Source organism: Astatotilapia calliptera, chromosome 3 (assembly GCF_964374335.1).
Source record: "Astatotilapia calliptera chromosome 3, fAstCal68.1, whole genome shotgun sequence".
NCBI lineage: Eukaryota > Metazoa > Chordata > Actinopteri > Cichliformes > Cichlidae > Astatotilapia > Astatotilapia calliptera.
Genome location: NC_137424.1, coordinates 58793935 through 58817505, shown reverse-complemented (window position 1 = coordinate 58817505; position 23571 = coordinate 58793935). Strand labels below are relative to the sequence as shown.

The window sequence follows — 23571 nt, the reverse complement described above, 5'->3', positions numbered from 1 at the left end:
AATGGCCACCATGGTCACCACCCATCTTGAGGAGTTTGCCCCCTCACATATACTAATGTGCCACAAACAGGACTTTAATATCACCAACCATTCCCATGTTATTAGAATGTATCCATATAAATGGCCCACCCTGTACAAAGGGTCAAAGTTTAGCTTGCAAACCAAACCTCTGTACACATGTTAACCATGCAGTTCTCACTCATTTAGCAGTAACAATGTTCTATGTCCTCAAATGAAACATTTGGGAAGTGTAGTTTAAAGAAAGTGTTTTGTTTAATCTAAAACATTGTAAAAATATTGTAAATCACTCATATGGCCAACAAGACAGAAAAGGGTGTTCATAATAGAGTGTTCATGATGAGTTTTCATAAATCTTTGTTTCATTTTCTCGTGGACGTCCACCTAAGACTCCCCCTGTTGGCCATTAAAAACAAAGCAGATCTACGGCATTCACTTCGTAGAACTCCAAGTAACGTCCATCTTTTACATGCAGCCTGTCATTAAAATGACATTTTATTACTACAGCATCCTGAGTACATTTTCTCCCTTTTAAAATTCATTTTTCAACAGAACAATATTAACAGTTCCAACACGAGCAATGACAAAGAAAAAAAAACAATTACACAATTGGTGACTCCCTACTTATAAGAGTAACCTTAAGTTTTTTCTTGTATTTGAATACCACAGTAAACAATCTATATTAATGGGGACTTTTTGATCAGAATCAGAATCGCGTTCACTGGCCATGTATATGCACACACACACATACAAGGAATTTGGTTCCAGTAGATGGTGACTGTCAAGCACAGCAGTGTAAATAAATCTCAACAATGTAAGAGCAACACAATCCCCCCCCCCAAAAAAAAAACACACGCGTATGGATATATGCATGTACACATGCATACACAAAGCTGTGTAAACCAACCATAAATAATACATAAAATACAGGATGACAGAAGTGAAACAAAGTGAAATGAATACCACAGAATGCACATAAGGTGCAGTTGCACTCTGGCAGTGGGAGCAGTGTGACAATTCAACTGTTCAGGAGGGAGATGGCGAGGGGAAAGAAACTGTTCCTATGTCGGGTGGTCCTGGTCTGCAGGCTTCTGTACCGTCTGCCAGAGGGCAGTAGGTCAAAAAGTCTGTGTCCAGGGTGTGAGGGGTCTGTGATGATTTTCCCTGCCCGTTTCCTGGTTCTTGAGAGGTATAGGTTCTGGATGGAGGGCTAGGGGGTGCCGATGACCTTTTCTGCTGCCCGTACAGTCCGCTGCAGTCTGCGCCTGTCCTGTTTGATGGCTGCTCCATACCAGACTGTGATGGAGGAGCACAGGACAGTAAATGACTGCAGTGTAGAACTGGATCAGCAGCTCCTGTGGAAGACTGTATTTCCTCAGTTGTCTCAGCAAGTACATCCTCTGCTGGGTCTTTTTGAGGATGGAGTTGATGTTGGTCTCCCACTTCAGGTCCTGGGAGATGGTGGTACCCAGGAACTTGAAGATCTCCACAGTCGACACCGGGCTGTCTGATATGGTGAGGGGGAGCAGAGTTGAGGGATGTCTCCTGACGTCCACTGTCATCTCTACAGTCTTAAGCATGTTCAGCTCCAGATTGTGCTGACTGCACCAGAGTACCAGCCGCTCAACTTCCTGCCGGTATGCAGACTCATCACCATCCTGAATGAGGCCAATGACAGTGGTGTCATCTGCAAACTTTGGGAGTTTAACAGCAGAGTTCTTGGAGGTGCAGTCATTGGTGTAGAGGGAGAACAATAGTGGTGAGAGTACACATCCTTGAGGGGCACCAATACTGAGGGACTGGGTTTCAGAGGTGATCTCCCCCAGCCTCACTTGCTGCTTCCTGTCTGTCAGGAAGCTGGTGATCCACTGACAGATAGCTGGTGACACGGTGAGCTGGGAGAGTTTGGAGGAGAAATGTTCAGGCACGATGGTGTTCAAAGCCGAACTAAAGTCCACAAACAGGACCCTGGCATAAGTTCCCAGGTGGTCGAGGTGTTGCAGGATGTAATGCAGCCCCATGTTCACTGCATCATCTACCGACCTGTTTGCCAGGTAGGCAAACTGCAGAGGGTCCAACTGGTGGCCTGTAATGTCCTTCAGATGGGCTAACACCAGTCGTTTGAAGGATTTCATGACCACAGACGTCAAAGCGACAGGTCTGTAGTCATTCAGTCCTGTAATGGTGGGTTTCTTGGGGGACCGGGATGATGGTGGAGTGTTTGAAGGAGGAGGGAATTTCACACAACTCCAGGGATCTTTTGAAGATGCGAGTAAAGATGGGAGCCAGCTGTTCAGCACAGGTTTTGAGGCAGGAGGGTGAAACACCGTCTGGTCCGGGGGCTTTCCTGGACTTCTGTTTCTGAAACAGTCAGCTCACATCCTGAGTGTGTATTCTGAGTTTCAGGGAGAAGGAAAGGGGGGTGAGAGCAGTGATGAAGGTCGTTGAGACAGGATTGGGGAGGGTGATGGTAGTTGTTGAGTCTGGGTTGGGGAGGGTGGTCGTGGTCGTTGAGTCTGGATTGGGGAGGGTGGTGGTGGTCGTTGCATCTGGATTGGGGAGGGTGGTGGTGGTCGTTGATTCTGCATTGGGGAGGGTGGTGGTGGACGTTGATTCTGCATTGGGGAATGTGAGGTGGGAGGGGGGAAGGTGTTGGGGGTCAATGTCTGAAAAAATGTCTCTGGGGAGGGGAGGGTGAGGTGTGGGAGTCTGTCCATCTCAAACCTGCATTAGAATGTATTCAACTCATTGGCCAGGTCTTTGTTTGCTTCAACAGGGGGTGGGGGACGTCTGTATTTGGTGATTTCCAGCAGGCCCCTCTACACTGACGCAGGGTTGTTGGCTGAGAGCTGTTCTTTCAGCTTCTGGGAGTAGATCCTTTCAGCTGCTTTCACCCCGGTCAGTGTGTTCCTGGCCTGCTTGTACAGGGCCCTGTCACCACTTGTGTAGGCATCCTCCTCGGCCTTACGAAGATGTTGGAGTTGAGGAGAGAACGATGGTTTGTTGAGTATTATGAAGTCACTTTACTACTGTCTACTTAGTTGTAATGCATATATTGACACACATGCTTGCAGTAAATGCTGACAGTGTTGTAAAGAGTGCAGCTGTAGCACACTATACCAGATAAACTATACCATCACATCATTTCAGAAGAACTCAAAGCATTTGCTTCAACATTATATTTGGTCCCAAAACAGCATGCAGTCTTCATGTAGACATAACATGATTAACAAGGTTAAAACCAAAAAAGCCTTCTATTTAAGTTTACTAAACTCGCCAGTAACACCACAGTCAAAAAGAAAAAGTCCGGCATAGAGCGGCTGAGTGAATGTGGCCCGAACTTTGTGGAGGAGAGTCATGGTTTCAGAGACGCTGTAGAAAGACAGAATACCTGCACTGTGATCCAGGTACACTCCTACTCTGGAGGACCGAGGACCTGAGAGGCGAGTTTTGTTTTTGTTGTACAAAAACTGATAACGCTCTGTTTTACAACTTAAAGCCCAGGATTTGTCATTCCATCCAAATCCACTTTCATCTGAGCGCCCTACTCTACTGATATTTTTGTAAGCAACTGCTACATAAATTCCCGCTTTCCCACTCCACTCCACCTCATAGTAACAACGTCCAGTCAAACTCTCTCTACTCAGGACCTGATACCAAAAGGTGAATCTATCTGAATGTTCAGAATGTAATGGTTGTTTTGTTACTGTTACTTTTCTGTTTCCTTCAGACAATAACAGATATCTGTTTGCTGTGTTTGGATCCAGTGTGATGTCACATGAATATTTTAAGAATTCAGGTCTGGTCTTTGGCGCTGGTAGTGACAGTAAAACATCCACTTCAGTGACTGTCAGTGAGATGTTTGTCCATTCCTCTCTCAGAATGTCCTGTAGTTTATCTCTGGTCTCTGACACAGCTGCTGTCACATCCTCAAAGTAGCTCAGAGGACGAATATTGATGCTGGATGAGTGTGTAGACTCACTGAGTGCTGACAGTGAGGGGTAGTTGTGTATAAAATGGTTGTGATCCTCTGTGTATGCGAACTGCTCCAGCTCGCTGTCTTTCCTCTTCAGCTCAGCGATCTCCTGCTCCAGCTTCTCCTGAAGCTCTTTGACTCGACTCACTTCAGTTTCCTGCTGGGATCTGACCTGCTGCTTCACATCAGAGCTTCTTTTCTGGAGGAGACGGATCAGCTCAGTGAACATCTTCTCACTGTCCTCCACTGCTTTATCAGCAGAGCCATTGATGGCCTCCACCTCCTGTTGAAGCAGCTTCACATCTTTCTCTCGCTCCTGGATTCTCTGCTGGATGTTTAGTCGTCTCACCTCGAGCTCCTTCTGCTTCTCAGTCCTTTCTGCTGCTGCTGGGACTGTTTCATGGCCTTTATGTTCATCCACTGTGCAGAGATAACAGATACTCTGCTGATCAGTACGACAGAAAATCTTCATCACCTCATCATGACGAGAGCAGATGTTCTCCTGGAGCTTCTTGGAGGGGGCCACCAGCTTGTGTTTCTTTAATGGAGCTGCATCATAGTGAGGTTGGAGATGTTTCTCACAGTAAGAGGCCAGACAGACTAAACAGGACTTGATGGCTTTCAGCTTTCTCCCAGTGCAGACATCACAGGCCACATCTTCAGGTCCAGCATAGCAGTGATCAGCTGGAGCAGCTTGGAGTCCAGTCTTCTTCAGCTGCTCCACTAAATCTGCTAACACAATGTTTTTAACCAGGACAGGCCTTGGTATGAAAATCTTCCTGCACTGAGGGCAGCTGTGGGTTCCCTTCCTGTCCTCTTCATCAAAGTGAGATTTAATACAGTTCATGCAGTAGCTGTGTCCACAGGGAATAGCCACCGGATCCTTCAGTAGATCCAAACAGATGGAACAAGTGATGGTTTCTCGATCCACTTGAACTCCTTGCTGTGCCATTTATCCTCTCAGTGACAGTAGGTGTGTGAGCATTTATTTTGTAGATGGTAACCTAGTTTGAGTTCATAGGTGAAGTGTTTCAGTGGTGAATGAAGCTTGTGAAGTTTTGTGTATCACCACGTTGGTTTCAGTCATCTTCAAACTGCAGATCTAAAGGACAGTGAGAGAAAGAGAAACGTGGGTCATTCTATCACTATGTTGTGTTTGTATCTAATATATCAGTGTTGATGGATGCCAAATGAGGAGGTGAGTGTTTTGTGCTGTGACCTTTAGTGTTGTGGAGAATTTGGCTACTTTAGTTGGAACACTTGTGAGTGTTGTTGGCCAGGTGATGGCAATAACAATGTGGGGTGGTGATTCAGCCTTGTTGTGATCATTGTGTGGCCATAGCTCTCCATTTGTGGTTGGTCACTAGCATGCTTGCTTTACTGAACTTTGGAGATTAAAGTAACTTGTTGTGGTATGTGACCACCTGTGTGGTGGAGACAACAGATCACTTGGTTGTGGTTATTATCTTTTGTGTTAGACTGATATTACCTGAAGTGCTTTAATACTGTGCCTTATATTAATCTCATATTAATCAAAATGCCATATAATCATATATTGTAGTACTAAGTGGACACAGCCCAGAACAATAAAGGCATTAGAATACATGTCCTTCAGTTGTAGACTCCCGCCCACGTTTGCCTGCAGAACAGTAGATAACAGGGAACTATCTTCTAGTGGAAACTTGGTGAAATGCTGTTGTTTAGACTAGAATGGGGTGCCCGGTATTAATACTGTCAAGTTTCCATCGCCATTTTGAGATCTGCAGCAACGTGTTATGCAGGACGCATCTCCCTTCTAGAAGTGATTGTGTAAGAGAATAGTGTGAAATGGTCTACTGAGCAGTGTGTGTGTGTTGTCTTCCATTGGATGAGGAATCAGAAGAATGCAGTGAAGTGTTTATATTTAACAGCTGATACTTTTGTTTTGTGTTGTAGCAGGTCAAGTAATCATTTTGGGTTTGACTGTTGTCCTCCTTTGTGTTGGGTCATATTAGTTTTTGTACGTTCAGTGTGGCAACTTCAAATCCTCATGCAGGGGCATCCATGCTTAAAGATGCGAACTATAGTAATGTGAACGCTGAGCTTCTGCTAGCTTTTACTTTTCTTTCAGGTTTGGGGATCAATGACCAGAAAGCTTCAGAGTGGGTTTTAATTTATTTTAGGGGTCCTAGAAGAACCTTTTTGAGGGAGGTGGTGTAACACCCATCTGCAACCCTAATCTCCTCAGTGTGTTCAGCTGGTGCTAACTGGCCCCACCTAGTCAGGTGTTGATAAAAGCATACCTGAGACAGGCTTTCCAGAAGGCTCACTAGTCTTTGCTTTGGTGGCTCAGCAGTTTTAGCCAACCTACTATGCCATTTTAAGATAAAACCTCTTATTACTAAGACTCTGGTATTTGTCTCCTTTTTTTATGTTGCGACTTTTGAGTCATAGCAGCCATACTTGTCTGAAAACCCTTTAGAAAATTGGTCATTAGTTTATTTAAATTGATAATACTACTTTTCCCCAAATCTGGTTGAAAGGGGCATGCCCTGGAGCCGGGAGAAGGGATCATCTGCAAAAACCTGAAGACATGCTTTAAGACTTGAGACTAAAACAAAACAAGCCACATTTGCCAGCCCTATTGTGGACCCAGGAGTAGGGATGGGTACCGGTATCGTTCTGACATAAACGGTAGTAACCAGACCACATTTCTGTGCTTTATTTCGGTGCTTTTTTTTCCCTGAGATGTCATACACTTTGGATTCTAGCCAATCATTTTACCTTTGCAAGCGTAGTAGGCGGGCCCAGGTACGTACGTTCTTTTAGAGCAGAGCTACAGATTAAAAATGCCCAAGGGGAAGCGGTTAAAGTCTGGCTGTACTTCACAGCAAAAGATGCAAACTCAGCAGCCTGCAACAAGTGCTTTAAGGTGATACTGTGCAAAGGAGGCAACTCCTCGAATCTGATGAAACACCTGGCAACGTATAGCATTTTGTTAAAAGCCGAGAAATGCGCCATATTTGATAGCTTGCTGCAAGACCTCACACCGAGCACATCTACTGCAGGTGTGATATAAGATTTTTTAGTTTGTGTTATCTCTCTCTCTCTCTCTCTCTCTCTCTCTCTCTCTCTCTCTCTCTCTCTCTCTCTCATATATGGGAATGTCTGAATTTCTATACATACCAAGTTATCTCCTGTTTCAGCTGACAAGCGAACAGTCTCTCCTTTTATGGAAATGTTTTATAAATAAAGAAAGCTCTGAAAGCCCTGGGCAGTCTTTCCTCTGTGTCACATCTGTCCTGCACACATTGCTGCAGGATGGATCAGGCGATGAGGGGGGGGGATCGTCCATGTGTGCATGAAAAAGATATCCTGAGTTTGAGTTTCTTTGCCTTCTAATAATTTTCTCTTCACATTTTCTGTTACCTGTTATCGGACCCAGAGTTTGCAACATCCCCCAAAAACCCGAAGAGGAGAGTCCTGGCCCCTAGCCCTGCCAGTGTAGCAGAAGTGATGACGGATGATGATGGCAGCAGCAGCCGTTCTTCTCTGGGCGAGTAGCTTAATGTTGTCCGTGTGTAATTTACGTTGAGTAGGCTAACCACATTGTTACATTAATGCATGCAAGGTGAACTAGCAAACACCGGCGTAGTTACATGAGGCTGTCTTCTTGTTTGATGGCAGATGCTCCCTTGTTACATAACATTGTTATCTTTTTACAATGTTTTTTATCTTTTTACAAAAAAAAACAAAACAAAAAAAACAAACAAAAACAGCAGGCTAACATTGTTATCTTTTTACAAAAAAAACCAGCTGAACATGAGAGGTTTTTGGACAAAGTCTGTGTTCTCCATTCTTTAAGCACCGGTTCGAGCACAGTTTAAGCACCGGCACCATTTCAAATGTACCGGTTTGGTACTGGTATCGGATAAAACCTAAACGATACCCATCCCTACCTCGGAGGTGCTGTAGAAGTGTGGTGCAATGTGGATCAGATAGCATTTAGAGGTGAATGCCCTGGTGGGTCCATTCTTGGTATCAAGTAAGTTTGAAGCCTGCAAATAGAGGAGGGGGTTGCTTCCCTGCTTCTCTGTGTGTCAGGAAATAGATCTTGACTTGTTTGAATTGTCTTTCTGCACAAATACACAGAGTTCATCACCCTCTGGAAGTCAATGGGTGGGGTGCTGGAAAGTGTCTGTGGTGAGGCATGGTCAGTGGTGCCGTGCGGACGCACCTGCATGGCATCCGCAATCACACCAGTCTGTTAAAACACGGGGAGTCAGGGGTTGGTAAAGGATTGTGGTGTGATGTATGTGCGGCTGCCAGCAGAGAGCTGGTCCTGCTGTGCCTTATTCACGCCATAGTATCCCATCTGAGGACTTCAGTGTTCTGCTTGGGGACCACAACACTCCCATGGGCAATGATGGTAAAACCTGGGGGCAATAGCTAGAAGAACCAGAATGCCCAGTGTGGAATTAAGTAGGGCTGCACGATTTTGCATAAAATGAGAATCACGATTTTTTTGGCTTAGAATTGAGATCACGATTCCCTCACGATTTTCTTTTCCAGTATAAATATTTATTGCACTTATTAACTGCACATCAACTTCGTAACAGTTGAGACTGAACATAAAAACAATAAATAAACATAAAACAACAAATGTCTCACGTTTTGTTGTTGCCGCAAAATGTTGTACTGCTTGAAATTCCGTCTCCACCGTTGCTCGACACTGCGTGTATAGAGCAGGTAGTGCAACAATAGAAAAATAGTTGCGGGACGGCACTGTGTAGCGTTTGTCTAGGGTGTTGATCATTTTCCTAAATCCCTCGTTTTGCACAGTGTTGATGGCAGCCATATCTTTGGTCAGGTGATAAGTGATAGCCTCCGTAATTTCTTTGTGCCTGCGGGAGTTCGACGTGTATAGGGAAGCGCTGTATAAGGTTCCCGTTATTGATGTTTGGGTGGTTGACCGGGACGGATTTTCTCCTGTCACTTTCTCGTCATCCCTGACGTGTTCTCCGTTGTTTTTTCCCTGCTAATTTTAGCATCACACGGCACAGCTTCTGTATCACGTGGTATAAGGCTCCGCCCTTGTCATTTGTTGAGCAGGAAGAGTGAGCGCTTGTTTTCATGCAGAGTACATCCCGGATCAAAATGTGGTACAATCGTCGTTGTCTTTTTTTTTTTTTTTTTTTTAAATCGTTGTCATTTGGAAATGAGATCGCACATAAGTATGAATCGAGATCGCGATTTTCTAACAATTAATCGTGCTGCCCTAGAATTAAGTGCTGTTCTGTTCTTGGACTTCTACGCCTTATAGATCTCTGGGTAAAAGATAAACGAATCTCAGCGCAGGTGTTAAGTGTCTGTTGTGGCAGTTTTCTCCAAACCAAGTAATGGAGAAGTGCTGAAGGGAGTCATCAAGTTGAATGAGTCCCACAAGCTTAGTTAGCTTGTGGGACTCCAGAGGCAGCTAAGAAAGACTTGCAGGACAAGTGGAGAGTGGCCCTGGCAGTAGCTGAAGCAAAAACCTAGGTGTGGAAAGAATTTGGCAAGGTCGTGAAACAAAGTCTTTTGGTGAGCCTCAAAGTGATTTTGGCTTTGATTATGGTTAGTATACTCAGGAAACCTCTCCCATCCCAACAATGGACTCTTCTCACTGTTGAGGTCTGGGAAGCGCTTCCGCTCCCTTAAGGCCAAAACAGAGAGAATGAAGAGGAGCTTCTTCCCCCAGGCTATTCGGGGCCTGAACCAGGTGTAGGACTGGACTCTCCCAAACACGTCACTATAAGACTGGACTCTCACACACGTCACCACACGCACCACCACACATTTCCTATAATCCTATAATTCCTATAATTTATAATCCTTATCTTTATAATCTCTTCTGCTATTTGCACATTCTTTACTGTAAATTCCTAAGTTAATTTGTAAATTTTTGTAGTAAATTGTAAATATTGTAGAACTTTTCTTCTGTCATTTAATGGTCGGGCATTGTACAGCTACAAGCATTTCACCCCCATGTCATACTGTGTATGGTTGTGTGTGTGTGACAAATAAAATTTGAATTTGAATTTGAATTTGAAAGGGAAGCAGCATTCAACACACACAGTACATAGTGCAGCTGGTGTGCTGCTGACCTCAACTGAGGATATAGTCAGACCATAGAAGGAATACAGTGAGGATCTCCTCAATCAAGGACCGCAAAGCAACAACAAGGCTACAACAAGACAGCAGAAGTGTGTAGGCCTGTAACAAAAGAGGGAAAACAGTCATCCAGGGTCCACCCTACTATACACCAAATTGTAAATAATGCATGAGGATCCTATTTATCACCTTTTAACAATTATCCCCATTCAGCCTGGGGAAATGAATCCGGTCTGCAATACTTTTTTTTTTTTTTTTTTAATTAAAGTTCTTTATTATTTTGAACAATTAAGAAAACCATAACATAACAACCCAAAACAACAAAAAAAAACCACACTCAGTGAAGAAAAATAAATAAATATATAACTAAAATAAAATAAATAAATAATTAAATAAATAGATAAACTGTTGCACACACAGTTATTCTTAATTCATACTGTATCTCACATTTTCTTCATGTTGTAGGCCCATATAAACAAAAAAAAAAAAACTTGTCCCATTATTCTGTTAGAGTCTCTGTCCTCTGTCCTTCCCAGAATTTTCTCACATGCGGCATTTTCAGTCATTTTCTCCTTCCACTCTTTTAGGGTTGGAGTCCGAGGGTCTTTCCAAAGTGTTAAAATGAGACGAACACACGTCACAATCCCAGTGTTTTACACTCTAAAGCCTGCTTTGTCTAACTTTGGCACCTCGTTGGTGTATAATAGTACCTATTGAGAATTTTATATTGAATACATTTGCCTCTAGCTTCCCTATTGTAGAACCCATTTTCAGAAATAACTGAATCCCATGTTCCCTCATCGAAGGAACAATCCAGATCTTTTTCCCAAACCCTTTTAAGACTTTTACATCTGTTGTTTTTAACCCAATGACATAAACGATACCATTTTAATGCCTTTGCAGTAAAGGGTGGAAGTACAACAAAAGTTCTCTATGACATTTTTCTCCTGAGACAATTTTATTTTATCTTTCAGACAGTCTCTCATTTGTAAATATCGCCAAAAATGGCCAGGTCCTTCCAAATTAAACTTTACTGTCAAATCATTGAAGGACATAAACATGTTATCGTCATATAAATCACTTATTAATCTTATGCCTTTTTTGTGCCACTGTGGCCCATAAATTGTTTGTTTACCTATTTTTATTTTTGGGTTGTGCCACAGGGGTGCATATTTTTGAAAGTATGAGGAGAGATTACAGCTCTTGTGAACCTCTTGCCACACCATTTTTGAAAACTTTAAAATAGGGTTATGTACTCTATTCCCTTTATTGTCCGGTTTTTGAGCCAACACCTCAATGGGAGTGAATGGAAAGACCAGTTCACGTTCCATTAGAACCCAGTCTAGGTCCGAATGTATTGCTGCCCAGTGTTTACACAGCTTGAACATCTCAAATGAGATGCTGTACTGTTTTATGTTGGGTAGGGATAAACCTCCTTCTTTTCTCAGTTGGTACAGTCTACCAAGATTAATCTGCGGTCTACCACCATCCCAAACAAAGTGTTTTATCATATTATCATATCTTGAGAAAATTTGAGGTGAAATACGAATTGGTATCATTCGAATGAAATAATTGATCAGAGGAGCTACTGCCATCTTTATCGTATTTACTTTGCCCCACAATGTCAAGTGCAGCTTACCCCATTTCTCCAAATTAGTTTTAATCCTAGTTAGTAGTTTTCCTACATTTTCATTCATAATCTCATCGACATTCGGATTAAGTGTTATTCCTAAGTATTTTATCCCTTTTTCTAACACATTGAAATTGAAAGCTAACAAGGAATTAGCAATACATGTTTGAGATGTTGGCATTGCCTCCAACTTATGCCAGTTCATTTTGTAGCCTGATATCTTAGAGAATTCACCAATAACATTTAGCAATTTTGTTATAGAATTAGTAGGGTCCTGACACACCACCAAAATATCGTCTGCATATAGAAATAATTTATGTTTTCTCCCCCCTCTGTTCACACCCACAATACTTCCCTAATTTTAATAGCCAGGGGTTCCAAAAGGATAGTGAACAAGAGACTAAGACTACAACCCTGACAGGTAGACCTGGAAATATTTAAAAAAAAAAAAAAAAGGGGACATCAGTCCATTGGTGAGAACAGAGGCTTTCGGCCCTGAATAGAGTGTCTTAACCCATCTACAAAAATTATCACCAATTCCAAATTTTGACAATGCGGTGAATAAAAAAAAAAAAAAAAAAACTCCATTCAACCCTGTCAAAAGCTTTCTGTGCGTCAAGCAAAATTATTACTACCGGTTTTGGGTTATTTTTATTAGCCCACATAAGATGTAATAATCTCCTCATGTTATCAGCTGATGATTGATGCTTAATAAACCCCACTTGGTCTTTGTGAACAATCTGTGGCAACACTGTCTCCAGTCTTGCTGCCAAGATCTTTGACAGTATTTTATAATCCACATTTATTAAACTAATAGGTCTAAAATTGGTTGGGTCAGTTAAATCCTTATCATCTTTTGACAAGAGTTTTAGAATAGCTTGATTGAAACTTTCAGGAAGTGTGCCATATTGGAAAGCTTCCTGGAATACTTTAGTTAAAAATGGGGCAAGTATATCTGTAAACTTTTGATAATATTCGGCTGTAAAGCCATCTACACCTGGTGACTTCCCAGTTTTCATTGCATTAATGGCTTTTTTAACTTCTGCCTCTCTTATAGGTGCCTCCAATCAGCCCTTTTCTTCCAGAAGAACTTTTGGTATTGTTAATTTATCAAAAGAGGATTCCAATTCTTCTATACTAGCCGTGATCTCAGAAGTATAGAGATCCTCATAAAACAATTTGAAAACGGCATTAATATCCCAAGATGATGTCATCAATTTATCATGTTTTTTTAATTGCCATGATCACACTTTGATTTTCTAGCCATCTAAGTTGTCTAGCCAGTAATTGTCCTGTTTTTCCCCCCATTCTCATAGAAATTTGGTCTGCAATACTTAACAACATGTGATCTTTGCCACCTTGAACAGGAACGAGTGCAAGTTGCCAGAGCTCAAGAGTGGACCACAGCTGCTCCTTATAACCAACCTCTGATTAACAGCTAAGGGAGGGGTGAATGTTCATGCTGCGTTCACAGACACCATATATGAACCAACATCCACCAAATCTAACCCTGCACACACTGGCATCTCTTCCTTAGAGAAAGCAGAGTTTAGAGATACAGGGGACAAATTTTTTATTATTTTGTTGGTTCAGAAAGATTAAATGTAAAAACTGTATATTTGAGTTTATCGGTCCCCTCCAACTACCGACCAATAACCTGCCTCAGTACTACATGGAAGCTCCTGTCAGGCATCATATCGGCTAAGATGAACAGGCACATGGGTCAATACATGAGTGGGACACAGAAAGGAATTGGCAAGAATACCAGAGGTGCAAAACACCAGCTACTGGTAGACAGAACAGTCAGCCGAGACTGCAAGACCAGACTGACCAACCTGTGCACTGCCTGGATTGATTACAAGAAGGCCTATGACTCAATGCCCCACAGCTGGATACTGGAATGCCTAGAATTGTACAAGATCAATGGGACCCTAAGAGCCTTCATCAGGAACTCAATGGGGATGTGGCGTACAACACTAGAGGCCAACTCCAAGCCCATAGCACAAGTCACCATCAAGTGCGGGATCTACCAAGGAGATGCTCTGTCCCCACTGCTGTTCTGCATAGGCCTGAACCCCCTCAGTGAGATCATTAACAAGACTGGTTACGGATACCGACTACGGAACGGAGCAGTTGTCAGCCACCTCCTGTACATGGATGACATCAAGCTGTATGCCAAGAGTGAACGAGACATCGATTCACTGATCCACACTACCAGGCTATACAGCAATGACATTGGAATGTCGTTCGGACTGGAGAAGTGTAGTCGGATGGTAACAAAGAGAGGGAAGGTAGTCAGAACTGAGGGGATTGAACTACCAGAAGGCAACATTGCAGACATAGAGGACAGTTACAAGTACCTGGGGATCCCGCAGGCAAATGGGAACCATGAAGAGGCCGCTAGAAAGGCTGCAACCACCAAGTACCTGCAGAGGGTCAGGCAAGTCCTGAGGAGTCAGCTGAATGGTAAGAACAAGATCCGGGCCATCAACACGTACGCCCTGCCCGTGATCAGGTACCCTGCTGGGGTAATAGGCTGGCCAAAGGAGGAGATAGAAGCCACTGACATAAAGACAAGAAAGCTCCTTACCATGCATGGAGGGTTTCACCCCAAGTCCAGCACCCTGAGGCTGTACGCTAAGCGGAAGGAAGGGGGCCGGGGACTGGTGAGTGTCAGCACCACAGTCCAGGATGAGACAATGAACATCCAAGAATACATTGGGAAGATGGCCCCAACTGACCGAGTGCTCAGTGAATACCTCAGGCAGCAGAAACCCAAGAAAGAGGAGGGAGACGAGGAACCATCATGGAAGGACAGGCCCCTGCACGGTATGTACCACCGGCAGATAGAGGAGGTGGCTGATATCCAGAAATCCTACCAGTGGCTGGACAAAGCTGGACTGAAAGACAGCACAGAGGCACTAATCATGGCAGCACAAGAACAAGCTCTGAGTACAAGATCCATAGAGGCTGGGGTCTATCACACCAGGCAAGACCCCAGGTGCAGGCTGTGTAAAGATGCCCCAGAGACAATCCAGCACATAACAGCAGGGTGCAAGATGCTAGCAGGCAATGCATACATGGAACGCCATAACCAAGTGGCTGGCATAGTGTACAGGAACATCTGTGCTGAGTACAACCTGGAAGTCCCGAGGTCAAAATGGGAGATGCCCCCAAGGGTGGTGGAGAATGACCGAGCTAAGATCCTGTGGGACTTCCAGATACAGACGGACAAAATGGTGATGGCTAACCAACCGGACATAGTGGTGGTAGACAAAGAGAAGAAGACGGCCGTAGTGATCGATGTAGCGGTTCCGAATGACAGCAATATCAGGAAGAAGGAACACGAGAAGCTGGAGAAATACCAAGGGCTCAGAGAAGAGCTCGAGAGGATGTGGAGGGTGAAGGTAACGGTGGTCCCCGTGGTAATCGGAGCACTAGGTGCGGTGACTCCCAAGCTAGGCGAGTGGCTCCAGCAGATCCCGGGAATAACATCGGAGATCTCTGTCCAGATGAGCGCAGTCCTGGGAACAGCTAAGATACTGCGCAGAACCCTCAAGCTCCCAGGCCTCTGGTAGAGGACCCGAGATTGATTGATAGATTGAGAGTGTGTGTGTGTGTATGCATTAAAAAAGGCAGAAACAAGCTTCCATATATATTTTTTTTAACCCCTGTATCAAATATATTACTGAAATGAATCTGTCACTCCCCTTTCCTCTGTCAGTAACAAGTCATATTATGAATTGGTTGTAAAAGTACACAATTAAGGTTTCTTAGATTCCTCAGGTTTATTAGAGATTATTTTAAACTAGTCTGTGTCACAAAAACGGTCATATTTCAAACTTTATTCACAGTTTTAGCAGCTCTCCTCTGCGATGTATTCTGGGATATTTGGCTGCACAAAGTCCACACAAGTCACCACCAATGCACGCTCAATAGAATGGGAGGAGCGAGAACAAATCCAGGCTGTCAATGCACATATTTATTTACACATACTATAAATTTCAATAAGGAAGTATATTTCAATAAGGAACGTAAAACAGCGTTGCAACCAGCATGTTTTAAAGCTAACAGAGGCGTTAAGAAAGCCATTACCAAAACATTACTTTTCTCATGATTTTCCTCCCTCTGAAAGCAAGGGTTAATAAAGTTAAGAATGACTCAGTCTGTACTCATGTGGATTGAAGCCAGACTTATGTGATCGGAAAGACTTATATTTGTGTCCCTATGAAGTCATTTTAAAATGCTACAATTACCTTGTGGATTTTAACGGTCTGCCCATATCTCATACTACGCATCGCCTCCAGTGTTGCCAACTTCTCAGTAAGGAAAATCGCTATTGGCTATCCGAAAAGTCGCTAGAAGTCGCCAAATGACGTCATCGCCTAATTTGCATAATTGGTCATGCTAATGTAATTGTAACTTACGTTGTTGGAGTCAAGTCAAGTTTATTTATAGAGCACATTTAAAAACAACCAAGGCTGACCAAAGTGCTGTACAGTAAATACAGATAAAAATACAATAGAACACAATTTCGTAGTAACACCTCGCTGAAAAAAAATAAAATAAAAATAAAACAAATAAATTAAACCTTTCTAAAAGCCAATGAAAAGAGGTGAGTTTTAAGAGCGGTTTTAAAAGTTTCTAGGCTTTTGGAGAGTCTGACGTGAGGAGGTAAGCTGTTCCACAGTCTGGGTGCAGCCACAGCAAACGCCCTCTCTCCCTTTGTCTTTAATTTATACCTGGGAACATCTAAAAGCATCAGGTCAGCTGACCTCAAAGATCTCCTGGGGCGATAAGTACTAAGGAGTTCTGACAGGTAAGAAGGTGCAGTGCCATTTAAAACCTTAAAAGCCAGCAGTAAGATTTTAAAATCAATCCTAAAGGCAACTGGGAGCCAGTGGAGAGAGCAGAGAACCGGAGTGATGTGGTCTCTTTTTTTTGAACCGGTCAACAGGCGAGCGGCAGCGTTCTGCACCAGTTGAAGGCGATGTAGACAGGAACGATCTAGGCCAGCATAGAGGGAATTGCAGTAGTCTAGCCGTGAAGTAATAAAAGCATGGACCACTCTTTCTAGATCGTTCCTGCAAAGGTAAGACTTGACTTTGGCTAAAATCCGCAAATGATAAAAAGATCCCTTAACTACAGAGCTGATTTGTTTATCAAGTTTAAAAGCATTGTCAAAAATAACACCAAGACTCTTAATGGAAGAAGTGCAATCGGAGGTTAGGGGTCCCAAAAAGTCAAGAGAGAAGTTGGGATCTTTAGGAAGCCCAAACACAATGACTTCAGTTTTGCTTTCATTAAGGTGTAAGAAGTTAAGAGTCATCCAAGTCTTAATGTCAGACAAGCAGGAGAGTAGCGGCTGCAAAGAAACATTGCAGTTCAACCTCAGAGGGAGGTAGATCTGAATATCATCGGCAAAGATGTGGAAGGACACATTATGTTTACGGAGCACATCGCCCAGAGGGAGCAAGTACAGAATAAACAACAGGGGGCCTAGTATGGACCCCTGAGGTACGCCACAGGTTAAAGGAGCTCTGGGAGATGACAGTTCACCAAGGTGAACAGAAAAACTCCTATTATTCAAATAGGACTGGAAAAACTTTAAGACAGTGCCCTTTAAACCGACACAATGTTGAAGGCGGGATAGCAGTATGTTGTGATCAACAGTGTCGAAGGCTGCTGTCAGGTCCAGGGTTACTAAGACAGCAGCACAACCAGAGTCAACAGTTAAAAGCAAATCATTAAAAACTCTCAGTAGGGCGGTTTCTGTGCTATGCCGAGCTCTAAAACCAGACTGGAACTTCTCATAGAGATTGTTATTGTCGAGAAATAGCTGGAGCTGCGTAAGGGCGGCTCGTTCCAGTACTTTAGACAGAAAAGGGAGGTTGGAAATGGGCCTATAGTTAGAGAGTAGGGATGGATCTAGATTAGACTTTTTAAGGAGAGGTTGAACAACAGCGTGCTTGAAGGGTGTTGGAAAACAACCAGAACTGAGGCAGGCATTGATCAGGACCAGAAGGAAAGGTCCGACTGAGTCCAGAACCTGCTTCAGAAGCCGAGAGGGGATAGCATCGGTGGAACAGTTGGTAGTCTTAACCTTGCAGACTATTTCATGCAGCTGAGAGAGAGAGATTGGTTCGAACTGATTAAAGGCAGAATGGCACAAAGACAAAACACAGGGATTGGAAGGTGAAGATGGAATGACAGACTGCAGGGAGGAAATCTTGTTTACAAAGAACTTTAGAAAGTCATTACAGAGGGTGGCAGAAGGTGTGAGGCTGGTGGATGTGTAAGGATTTACAATGGAATTTAAAACACGAAACAGAGTCTGAGGTTTATAGACACTACTGCTAACCAGGTTTGATATGTAGGAGGACTTGGCCTCTTTAACGGCTTTCTGATAGGTTGAAAGAGAGTCTCTGAGGATATTAAAAGAAATGTGCAGCTTGTCCTTTTTCCATTTTCTCTCAGCACACCTACAGGTGCGCCTGAGAGCACGAACAGAGTCTGTAATCCAGGGTTCAGCATGAGCTTTGGGACGGAGTGTTTTTAAGGGAGCGATGAGGTCCAAAATAGAAGTACATGTTGAGTTAAAAAGAGCAGTTAAATCTTCTGCACACAAGGAACCAATCCAGTCCGCCGTGGAGAGCTCAGAGTTGCTAAAAGCAGCAGAAAACTGAGATGGTACATGGGTATTGATGATCCGGTGACGGCGTGAAGGAGGTTTAACTGCAGCATCAGAACAATGTGTAGTGGCAGAAAATAGAACAGGAAAATGATCGGAGATACACGCACTCTCACAAATTTCAGAGATGTGGATACCCAAGCCGTGAGACATGACAAGGTCCAAAGTGTGACCCTTCTCATGTGTGGAGCCAGACACACACTGAGTAAGGTTGAAGGAATCCAACAGTGAAACAAAGTCTCTAACCAGGGGTTTAGATGGACAGCACACATGAATATTCAGGTCACCAACAATAAGAAAATGATCAACATCTACTGAAAGTCCTGAAAGGAATTCCCCAAACTCACTGATAAAGTCCTTGTTAAATTTGGGAGGACGATATACCACTGCAATCAGTAACGGAGTGGATGAGTTTAGTTTAAAAAGCTGTAGTTCAAAGCTGGAATAAGAGGAAAAAGAAATCTGATGGCAGTCATAAACAGATTTAAAAACACAGAGAAAAATAACATCGTGGAAGAGACATAAAGTGAGTAAAAACGTCCTAAATGCAGTTAGAATTTATTTAGAACTACAAATTAAATTTATTTTAGCAATTATTGTTTTTTGTAATGTCACAATTCCAACCCTGCTCGTTTATCCGGGCCTGGACCGGCAAAAGTGACCCGAAACTGGCACTCTGGTGGAGTTACTTTGTGTGTGAGAGTGTGTGTTTATAAGTAGTTTTAAACCTTGTGATCCACAAAACAGCATAACAGTAAAGGAAGAACTGACTGCGTTACAGTCAGTGCGGGAGCAGCGGCTTCGCCCATGCGCGATTCATTTGCCGTTTGGACGCACAGGTGTGAACGTCTCCTGCCCTGATAGCAGCTGGGGGAGGACTATCCTCCACCTGTGAGCATTTGGCACGGGTGAGGCAGCACCGCTGCTTGTTGAGAGTAAGAGCGATACGCATTTTCACGTTAAAAATTCGTCATAAATAAGTCTCCAATAATAGCAGAAAAAGTCGCCAGATTTGTCGCTAGTCGCTTTTTAGAAAAAAAAAGTCGCTAAGGGGGTCTGAAAACTCGCTAAATATAGCGACAAAGTCGCTAAGTTGGCAACACTGATCGCCTCCGGCTGCAGGTCATTGATTGGATAAAGTGGATGGAGATTCGCTCCAAGCCGGGTGTGTACGTGAAAAAAATCGCCCTATGCACACAAAAAACACCGACATGGAACTGCAAGGTGGCACAATTACATTAGCGGTAGATAGTATGCACTAAAAGCTACAACTTCAATGGATTATCCAGCAAAAAAAAACTACTCATAAACAAAGAGCACATCACAACTTACCGACAGCAGTGACGCAGCAGAGTGAGGGAGGAAGCTCGGGGAGAATAAACAGTAGGCGTGCAGCAGCGGGTTTTATTCCTTCCAGACAAGGGCGTAGATTTGGCATGGACGGAAGGGACGTGTCCCCACCAATAATTTGATCTATTCGAGTAAAGAAAAACAAACCCGATAGAAAGAAAAAACGATGTGTCAACGTCTCATTCACCCAGCGGAGCAGAAAGAGTTCAATTACGTTCTCTACTGGAGTCCTACGTCATGTGACAAATATGGACAATGTGATTGGCTGTGCCTTTCAGGGAGCTCTGTTTAGTTTTAGCAGCGGCAAGCCTGCGCTGCGAGGAGGAGAGGAGGACGGCAGCAAAGAGGAAGAACTTGGATATAAGAAAGTGTTTTTCAAAGAAACCTGTAAGTCACTTAAACTCAAGTTCACTCATAAAATGTGTCCGTCATAATAACGTTACAGGCTATGCTAGGCTTTGGCCCACATCAGTCTAAAACTGTATGTACCCATTAATAACGTGTTTTGGAAACTAACTGCACAACAGGCAGCACTATTAGTTCTCTCAGTCTCAGAGCAGCATTTCTAATTTTGATTAAAACTGTCAGAGAAAACGGCAGCCTCGAGCAAGCCAGGATATTACAGAGGCTGTTAAAATGATATGTCTAACGTTAAAATGTTGGTGACACAATAATTTCATCCTAATGGTACTGACATATTCATAGGGTTAAGGTAGGTAGTCATGATTTTACAAATATTCCACCTTGGAGTGCAGTTTGCACAAATTGTTTTAAAAATGCACTCACACTACAAACATTACTGATGAGTCAAGATCTGCACAAAGTGACAGAAACACTGAAGCAGCTCCACATTTTATTCTTATTGTCATGTACGTCCTATTTGTCAGGTGACAGAAGAACCAACACAAACCTCAGAGAGTAATGGTGACACAAGATCACAGGTGAAATTGGATGATGACTTGGTGGTTCATGACTGTATTTGAAGCACATGTGTGACTGCATGTATGTGGAATGGCTCACTGTTATTCATCAGGTGACAGAGGCAGCTCTGCCATGTTGTAGCTCGGACAGAGGTGATGATGATTTGGTGCTATAGATTAACTAGTATTTATTATCATGACAATTGTTAGGCTGCTGATGTAAATTGTTTCATTAGTGTATATTTGACAAAGAATCTGAATTGACATGTCTCACTTTTTATATGGCACGAATCCATGTGTTATTTTATCAGGTGGCAAAATGTCCTAGTGCAGTCAGAGGGGAAGAGCCAGGGCCAAAGGTGAGGCACATCAAGCACATAATAATAATTGTAATCTGAGGATAAAACGCAGGTACTGAGGCTGAAGGAAGCTTCAGTGCTCTCACAAGACTAAAAACATGGCTAAGGTCCACCAGGAGACACTGGACAGTATAGATGTAAAACAAACATGCCAGCAGTTTATCTCAGTTAACGAGAGGAGAAGGCATGTGTTTGGCTGCTTCACATAGTGGACATTGAGTTGTTGTGTGGGTCACCAGTAGTCCATGTCTGTTGCTGTAACAGTAGTTCATGTTGAGAATAAAAAAATCCCAGCTCACTGATCTGATCGGGGCAATAGTGCCTAAAATGTTGCATAATTTTGCTGAGAGATATTTTACTTTGTGGTAATCTTAGGTGAGTAGTTTTATGGACAAAAACCACCAGGTCATTCAGTGTTCCCTTAGTGCCAAAATATAACAGATGTTGGTGTACTATATCTGAAGTAATGTTGTTAAATCTTTAAAGTCATATTCTTTTATTGTCATTACTCTATTTTTATATGGAATATGACTGAAGTAAACTAAAGCCTAAAATACTTAGTCAGTCATTTGTTTAATAGTAATTTAACATTATATAATTCACATATAAAACTATGAATTGTAATTTTAAATGGTTTAGAAACATGTAGAATAGCATATGTAGGCAAGTATTTTTCTCCTTTTATCAAGCAGCAAAGACAAAAAGGGAAAAAAAAGGAAACAGGGCAGAGTTCGGTCCCCACCAACGCCAAAACCAAATCTACGCCCTTGCTTCCAGACTTTATTTAACCACTGTCATGCATTGTTTTTTAGATTTCAAAGAAGACTCCGTGTAGCTATTCATTTTCCATGTATTTGATTGAAATGACAAACTGCTCTAAAATGATTAAAGAGCGTCATTTTGATCTGTGAATGTGAAAGTTAAGAGTCTGTTAATAGGTGCAGATCTCTGGAGGGGAGGCAGGGGAGTTTCCAGTCCACATTTCCAGAATGTGGACAATAAGGCACAGTTGAGAAATCTGATTATTTAATAGTATTAAATATAGAGTAAATAGAAACATTGGGTATGACTTTTCAGGCCAACGTGCCAAAACAGGCATTTCTGATGTCTTTTTGTACTACACTTTTCCTTCTCTTTCTTTCTAAATTCTTTAAGAAACTCTTCAGTCATTTTACACTTTACAATTTGTTCTGAATAACCTATATTTTCTTCCTTTGAAGGGTAATTCTTAGAACACTCAAGTTTTCTTATAAGTTGGTGACTAAGAGCAATTCTTAGAATCTGAAAGCTTTGTAAATGTAAACATGTGGCCAGTTTTCTGTGAGTAGTGGTTGTTTTAACAGTCATTGTAATCACCCCCTGCTTCAAATGTGATATAATGTTTTTTTTCCTCCAGAAACAAGAAAGCAAGAGAGAATATACTTTCTAAACAAATTCAAATAATTCTTACATGATTAAGTTAACAAAACACAAGTTCAGAAAATACAAATCAAGAAATAACGTGTAGTCACAAAGGTGATCTCTGTGCAGAGAAGAAAAAGGACAGCAGTGATGAAGACCAAAGAAAACTGGAAACTAAAACACACTTGTTAACAGGTGTCCCTTAATGACTTCTGTCTATTTTAGTTTAATGAACTCTGCAGTGTCATTGTCATAATAAAAAAAACCCAAGTCCAGCATAGAGCCGCTGAGTGAATGTGGTCTGGACTTTGTGGAGGAGAGTCATGGTTTCAGAGACTCTGTAGAAAGACAGTGAAAAACTCATGAGAATTTCAAAGCTGTTCTTTAACACTCCGACACTGGTCTCTCAATCTCCCATTGGAGAGGTTTTGATTTTCTTGTGCCAAAATGTATAACACGTTGACTCGAAAGCAACTTTCATGTCACAACGTAATGCCCAAGATTTATCATTCCATCCAAAGCCACATTCATCTGACCTCCCGACTCTGCTGATATTCTTGTATGCGACTACTACAGGAATTCCTATCCCACACCACTTCACTTCCAAGTAACAACGTCCAGTCAGACTCTCTCTACTCAGGACCTGTCTAAACACTGTCCGGATTACTAGTGTAAGACTCTTGATCGTAATATACCATAGCTTCTCGATTTCCTTAAGATAATTAAAGCTGTCTGTATGCTGTGTTTGGATCCAGTGTGATTTTTAAGAATCCAACTCTGGTCTTTGGCTCTGGTGGTGACAGTAGTTGTGTAGAAACTGGTTGTGATCCTCTGTGTGTGAGAGCTGCTCCAGCTCGCCGTCTTTCCTCTTCAGCTCAGCGATCTCCTGCTCCAGCTTCTCCTGAAGCTCTTTGACTCACTTCAGTTTCCTGCTGGGATCTGACCTGCTGCTTCACATCAGAGCTTCTTTTCTGGAGGAGACGGATCAGCTCAGTGAACATCTTCTCACTGTCCTCCACTGCTTTATCAGCAGAGCCATTGATGGCCTCCACCTCCTGTTGAAGCAGCTTCACATCTTTCTCTCGCTCCTGGATTCT

General features: G+C 42.7%; 1 protein-coding gene across 1 annotated transcript; it reads right to left on the bottom strand.

The window, feature by feature from the left end:
* Positions 1–249: 249 nt before the first annotated feature.
* Positions 250–5614, bottom strand: LOC113017183 (tripartite motif-containing protein 16-like). Its single transcript, XM_080298679.1, has one exon. The coding sequence runs from the start codon at positions 4944–4946 to the stop codon at positions 3273–3275; it is 1674 nt and encodes a 557-aa protein (XP_080154805.1). The 5' UTR covers positions 4947–5614; the 3' UTR covers positions 250–3272.
* Positions 5615–23571: the final 17957 nt, after the last annotated feature.

What these genes read in the sequence shown, in the direction of transcription:
- LOC113017183 (XM_080298679.1), bottom strand. Translation starts at nt 4,946, where the DNA reads ATGGCACAGCAAGGAGTTCAAGTGGATCGAGAAACCATCACTTGTTCC.